Genomic DNA, 6506 nt, shown 5'->3' on the forward strand with positions numbered 1-6506 from the left:
ATTTTGATTTATAAGAATTTATTATTGGTATTATCTTTACGCTTAAAGACAATTTCAAAATTATAAATGGTAATAAGTAACCTTTTCTGTGTACGCCGCAACGTAATTCTTACATTTGCAAATTTAATATCGTGTATAATGTGTCTTCGGAGTTTGTTGTTAACATTTGGCATGGGATAAATTTTTTACCTTCTTTCTTCACATCATAAATGTATCACAAAAATAGCTTTTTGAAGTGTAAAAGAAAGATATATCAAAAGAATGCTACAAATGAATCTAAGTTAATACTTTTTCTTATTTTTTTAATAAAATGGCATTATATTATATAATGACTTTAGCAAAAGCGTAAACCAAACAACACAAAAGCATTCTCAACCCTCATTTCCTCCTTTTTTTTCTTCTCTCTCTCTCTCTCTCATCAAAGAAACCCACCGAAACTTATGGAGGAAGATGGTGAAGAGACACCAAGAACCCCATTTTGGATACAAAGCACCACCAATGTCCGCCGTGCTGAGCTTTACCGCCGCCGTGCCTCCTCTCTCTTTTTCAACTCCGGTGTCCTCATCATCCTCTTGCTCGTATTTGCAATTCTTTCCATGGTATTCATAATCCCATCAGTTATTTCATTCACGTCTCAGATTTTTAGACCAAATTTAGTTAAAAGGAGTTGGGATTCAATTAATTTGGTGTTGGTTTTAGTTGCGTTGGCATTTGGGTTTCTTAGTAGAAACATTAATAATGATAAAAAATCTGGATTTGATCGGAGTAGATCGGATTTATCCACCGGAGCTCTTGTTGCAAGTCCGTCGAGCTCAACCCCGCATCAGTGGTATGAGTTTCCGGATCAACCGATCACTGGGCTAAGAAGGCATAGGAGTACTAGTTCTTACCCTGATCTACGGGAGCTATCGCCGCCGTGGAACCACCGTGTGGAAGCTCCTTGGCGATTCTCCGATGATACACATTTGAACAGTCACCGGGTTTTGAACTATGATCGATATTATTTCCGGCGAGAACAAGATTCAGATACTAAGGAGGTTCATGTTGATACGGTGGTGGACCTTCCTAAAGAAGATTCATATGTTCCACCGCCGCCGCCGCCGCCACAACCACCGATTCCCGAAGAAGAGTCGTATCCTCCGTCGCTACAGCCGCAAGCTCCTGAAGACGAATCGTACTCTCGGCCGTCACAACCGCCAGCTCCTGAAGATGAATCATATTCTCCGCCGCCACAGCTGCCTTCTCCACAATCTCTGCCGCCGCAGCCACCGGCTCCAAGGCCTAGTGCTGCAAAAAAGAAGCCAATCAGAAGATATCATAATGTTGCTGCAGACTACGGAGAAATAAGCAGTAGGTCGGAGGTTAATGAAGTATTGCCGGAAACAGAGCCGCCGGTATTTCAAGATTCCGAGCGAAGGGGAGAAACTAGTAGAAAAAGAGGTAAAGGAGAGAGAAGAAGAGCAAGAAGCTCAGAACCCAGAAAACTGGCGTCGCCAATTGACGATCCGGCACCAGAATCACCATCTCCCCCGCGGATCTTGCCGGAATTTCAAGACCCCGAGCGAAATACGGGCGGGGTGGAACGGAAAAGAACCGGTGGGAATGCAACTAAACGGTTCTTCACATCGTTCTACCAAAAAAAGAAGAAAAGGCTAAGGCAAAGAAGCATGGACAATTTGGACACTCTTTTACGCCATAGTCAACCACCTGTAAACTTTCATCTACCACCGCCATCACCGCCGCCTCCTCCGCCGCCACCTCCACCTCCACCTTCTTCAGTGCTCAACAACTTATTTACATCTAAAAAGGAAAGACGAAAGAAGATCGCATCATCAATACCTCCCTCTCCTCCTCCTCCTCCGCCGCCACGTACAGCGGCGCGTGCTCCAAAACCAAACATAACCCGGGTGTCGCCATTCATAACAGAGAAACCTCGAGTACCAGTAAAGATGCATTTTTTTAACGGCATTGATGATAGCTCAAGCGGCGGAGAATCTCCAATGAATCGAATTCCTCCTCCACCACCAATGCCGCCGTTTAAGATGCCGGATTGGAAGTTTCCGGTGGAAGGTGATTATGTTAGAGTACAGAGCACATTAAGCTCGGGTAGTCTGTCTCCTGATGGAGATGATGCCCATTCGCCGTCATCCGCCGCTCCATCGCCGTTGTTTTGCCCGAGCCCTGACGTTGACACGAAAGCTGATACTTTTATTGCAAGGTTTCGGGCCGGGTTAAAGCTTGAGAAGATCAATTCTTTCAATCAAAATCAGGGCCTTAGAATGTCGAATCTTGGGCCAGGCCCAGGTCCAAGTAACCATTAAAAGGGGTATAGAATTAATTTAATATTTATTTTTTATTTTTTCTGAGTGTGGGGTACGTGAGGTGACAGTTAAGATTTTGTTGGTATTGATTTGGGTGATGTAGACCATGTGATTTTTTATTTTATTTTACTTTATTTTTTATATTTTTAAGTTTTATTTTGAGGTTGTCTTCTAGTTGTCATGAGAATGAAAGGAGATTAACGTTGGTTTTGGTTTGGTACATGAAGATCTGATGAATCACTATGAAAGAAAATGTTGGATGGTTTTTGTTTTGAAAATACAAGAAGCTAATGAGAGTTATAATTTGAATATATCTGCTTGCTAAATGCATCTAATAACAATAAGTTATATATTAACATTCTTATTATGATAACAGTGATAAGTCTAGAACGCAATCCATATGTTTTACTATTTAAATGAAATCTATAAGAAAAATCAAAATACCAGTTTCGAGTCTAGATTCGGGCCGCGTCATATAAGAAACAAGGATTGAAAGTTCTTATAATTGTACCCGGAGAAGTCTTATATCTTGATATATTTTTCCCACAAAAAAAATCGTTTATATGCTTATACGCTATACCCGGAGAAGTCTTATATCTTGATATATTTTTCCTAAAAAAAAAAAAATCGTTTATATGTTAATGACAAAACACAATAAATAACTCAAGGTAAATAATAAGATAGTTTATAAATTTTTACTTCTATAAAAATTATTATAATAGAAAAAAACGGGTCAAATGAAATGACCCACCTTTGAGGTACATAACATCGCCCCTATATTATAGAAACATATGGATTAGATGGATTTTTTAAATATGAAAACATTATAAATAGATTGATAGTTAAATACATGTGATATTATGATATAATATAATGTTAAAATACAAAATATGATACTATAAACATAATACAAGAATTAAAATGCTAAATATCATTATTAATAGATGAGTTTAAATATCGTTGTTATTTTGTATATAATGATGGTGTTGTTTGTTTTTTCTGAGACAAAATGTTTGCAGTCTGCGGACCACATCTGTAGATAGACCTGACAATGGGGCGGGTTTGGAGCGAATCGACCTTGATCCAAACCCTTTTAATAAATTTCAAAATCCGATCCAAACCCGCTCCATAACTCGCAGGGTTTTGAATAATCAAACTCATACCCTTATCCACCGAATCAGCAGATATCCAAACCCGCCCCGTAACCCGTAGGTTTTTTGAATAATCAAACACATTTTACTTAAATCATAAAATCACATGTATTAAATAAAACTAAGTGTTGATTTAGAAAACACATTATGTACTCAAGGACTTTCTATTGGAATTAAAATCATTATTTTAGTTACTTCAAATTGGTTTTTGACCGTCGATTGCATTGATAGAGAATAGCAATTACAAACTTTCTTCTGGTTGATAAATGACGTTATTGATTTATAAATGAAATTGGTGATTACATGATGAAATATAAATGAAATGAAATCATGACTCTTAGGAGACGACCGAAAGTCTAGAAGTGGAGTCTCAAGTCCTATGTAAAAATAGTTTACTCTTTGGCCTTTTCTGTTTGGACTTCCGATTGAATTTAATGTAAACTTTAGGCAATATAAAATATAAATGTATAATTCTAAAATTTATACGGAGCGGGTTATAAATGGAGCGGATCGGTGATGATCCATACCCGACCCTTTTAATAAAAGGGTTAGTGGGTACGGGTCGTTAATGGGTAAACGGATCAAAAACTATGCTCCAAACCCGTATAATTGTTAAGGGTTTGGATCGGATCAGGGTCAAAACCCGCTCCATTGCCAAGCCTATCTGTAGACCTCTACAGCAGAAGAGGTGGAACAAACGTCTGCAGTCTGAAAAAAAAAAAAAAACTGTTTGTTTTTTTAACACCTGCGGGCTACTAAAATAAGCTAAAATCTAAATAAACTGATTGTTCTAACTATAAAGTGATTTTTTAATATTTTTATGACTTTATTATAAATAATTAACAAATCTATATCAACTTTTATATATTATTGTATAAAAAGTGAAAATAAAAATGGTACAAATTAACGTATATAACTGATAAAAACCAACAATTTTGGTCGCAAAATTATACCTAAACATTGTAACTGTGAATCAAAGAATTTGATACATAAATGGATGAAAATAAACTTTGATTTTTTCAATTAAATCAATTAAAATCGTACCATAAATATTTTTCTAAGAAATTGACGACACTTTATTACATAATGTTTTATAAAATTTGGCACAAAAATATAAGAATATATATTGATTTTTTTTTTCATATTTATATAAACAACTTCAATGACCATTATAAATTTATAAAAAATATCATGTTTGTGTTGTCAAATTTTTTTTTATTAAGTATTGTAACTTTTTTTTTTCAAATTGTTTATCCCTAATAAAGTTGGAATAAATATAAATTCAAAAAACCTAAAAAAATAAAAATAAAGATATATGTGTTTTTTAGGCTAGAAGATGTCTGAAAATGTTAGAAGACTCTGGTCTACATCTACGCCAAGAAGAGGGCGCACAGACATTTTTAGGTTTGCAGTCTTCAAAAAAACAAACAGTCTGTGAAGACTAATGTCTGCGTGTGGTCTGTGCCGCGCAGATGGAAGAGGCTAAGAAGATCTGCGGGCAAAAAAATCAAACACCACCGAAAATTTATTATTTAATATGGAAGAAATATTAAATGTGTTATATTGTTGATAAAAAAAGTATATTGCTTAAAAGTTCAAATGAAAATCGATTTATTATACCTCTTATTATTTACATTTAAGTCTTAAGTTTTTTTTATTTATATATGATTTTTTATTATTAAAACTTGATTACATAAATTTACTAATTTTTAATTTACAGGTTTTAACAATATCGCAATCTATCTTTTTCTTCTTATGTTGAAATATAAATTGATATAATAAAGCTTGTTGAGTATTATTTGTTTTAAAGGTTAAAAATGTAACTCTTGTGTATCTTGAAGGATTAATTTGGTAAGTATATTTGGGTTTATTCATTTTTACAGGTTACACTGTTTTGTTAACTGCCAACTAAGCAGATGACTCACTGGTGAGTCGACTCTTAGTTGCCACGTGTCCCTAAATACTTGTCTTCTATACATCCCACGCTATCTTCGTTTCTAAGTTTAATCTTCATAAATATCCCCAAAATCTTGAAAACATGCATCAACTAAAATCTTGAAAACACACTATCTTCGGTGAAGGAGGTGGAGAGGGTTGTAGCGGTGGAGGGAGGTGGTTATCCGGAGGCTATACGTGTAGATAATGACAATACCCGGCATTCGAGGGACTAGATCTTATTCGGTTGTAATTTAGTGCTTTGACACCTCTATGGTGAAGTTCATCCCTGAATGCCATGTTTCCGACTCTAGGTGCACCGAAGGAGATGAAATTTATCAGAAGAGTTGGAAACCTCATGGCGGCGGCGTACGTGTTCAGTAAAGCTAATATGTCGTCCAAGCTGTGGCCGGTGACCGTGACACTCACTTTTTCGCCCGTTGATTTGTAGAACTTCGTTAATCGCTTTATCTCTTCAATTACTTGCTCTAATGCACTAGTTTTGTTGTATCGCGTTGATATACTCTTCGATTTGTAGATTCTCGAAAACCCTCGCTCCACCTTTGCTTCCTTGTACCCTAATGGTTCAAGATCTCGTTGCATCTCTTCATACCATTTGGAAGGAAGCATAGTGCCACGCCACACCACCATGATGTCTCTTATTTCGATCATCTTCGACTCCAGATCATTACCCACAACGATGTAACCCATCCAATTGGAATCCTTGCTCCATTTATCAGTTATTTATGATTTCTCAAGCCATCTAGGGATTTCAAATTGCGACATGGCACATCATAACCATGTTTCGTATTGTGTCGTTTGTCTATGCGAGTTTTCTGAAAACGATTGAGATTACTCCCGACGTGAAGCATTTGGGGAAAATCATGAGAGGAATGAAGAATGTAGTCGCTCGTTCTTTCCCCTCTTCTATACAAAACTTCACAAGAAAACCAATAGGAAAATATGTGAAGACAAAGTTGTGATGGTTAATCCGAAGGAATACACAAAGACCTTTGACTTTTGAAAGTCAATGTGGGTTGAGGGAAACTGATGATTTGGACAAGGGAAACCAACGTGGCATATGAAAACTGATGGGGTC

The 6506-nt window shown here is 36.4% G+C and overlaps 2 protein-coding genes across 2 annotated transcripts; one reads left to right on the forward strand and one right to left on the reverse strand.

Moving 5' to 3' along the window:
• Positions 1-230: 230 nt before the first annotated feature.
• LOC111910333 (formin-like protein 7) lies at positions 231-2541 on the forward strand. The gene has a single exon (XM_023906162.3). The coding sequence runs from the start codon at positions 441-443 to the stop codon at positions 2319-2321; it is 1881 nt and encodes a 626-aa protein (XP_023761930.1). The 5' UTR covers positions 231-440; the 3' UTR covers positions 2322-2541.
• Positions 2542-5599: 3058 nt separating this feature from the next.
• LOC111910078 (phospholipase A1-Igamma1, chloroplastic) lies at positions 5600-6118 on the reverse strand. Its single transcript, XM_023905869.1, has one exon. The coding sequence runs from the start codon at positions 6116-6118 to the stop codon at positions 5600-5602; it is 519 nt and encodes a 172-aa protein (XP_023761637.1).
• Positions 6119-6506: the final 388 nt, after the last annotated feature.

This window comes from Lactuca sativa, chromosome 5, assembly GCF_002870075.4.
Source record: "Lactuca sativa cultivar Salinas chromosome 5, Lsat_Salinas_v11, whole genome shotgun sequence".
NCBI classification, from domain to species: Eukaryota; Viridiplantae; Streptophyta; class Magnoliopsida; order Asterales; family Asteraceae; genus Lactuca; species Lactuca sativa.

Excerpts from the sequence above, each read along its gene's own strand:
- LOC111910333 (XM_023906162.3), top strand. The coding sequence starts at position 441 with ATGGAGGAAGATGGTGAAGAGACACCAAGAACCCCATTTTGGATACAA.
- LOC111910078 (XM_023905869.1), bottom strand. The coding sequence starts at position 6,118 with ATGGGTTACATCGTTGTGGGTAATGATCTGGAGTCGAAGATGATCGAA.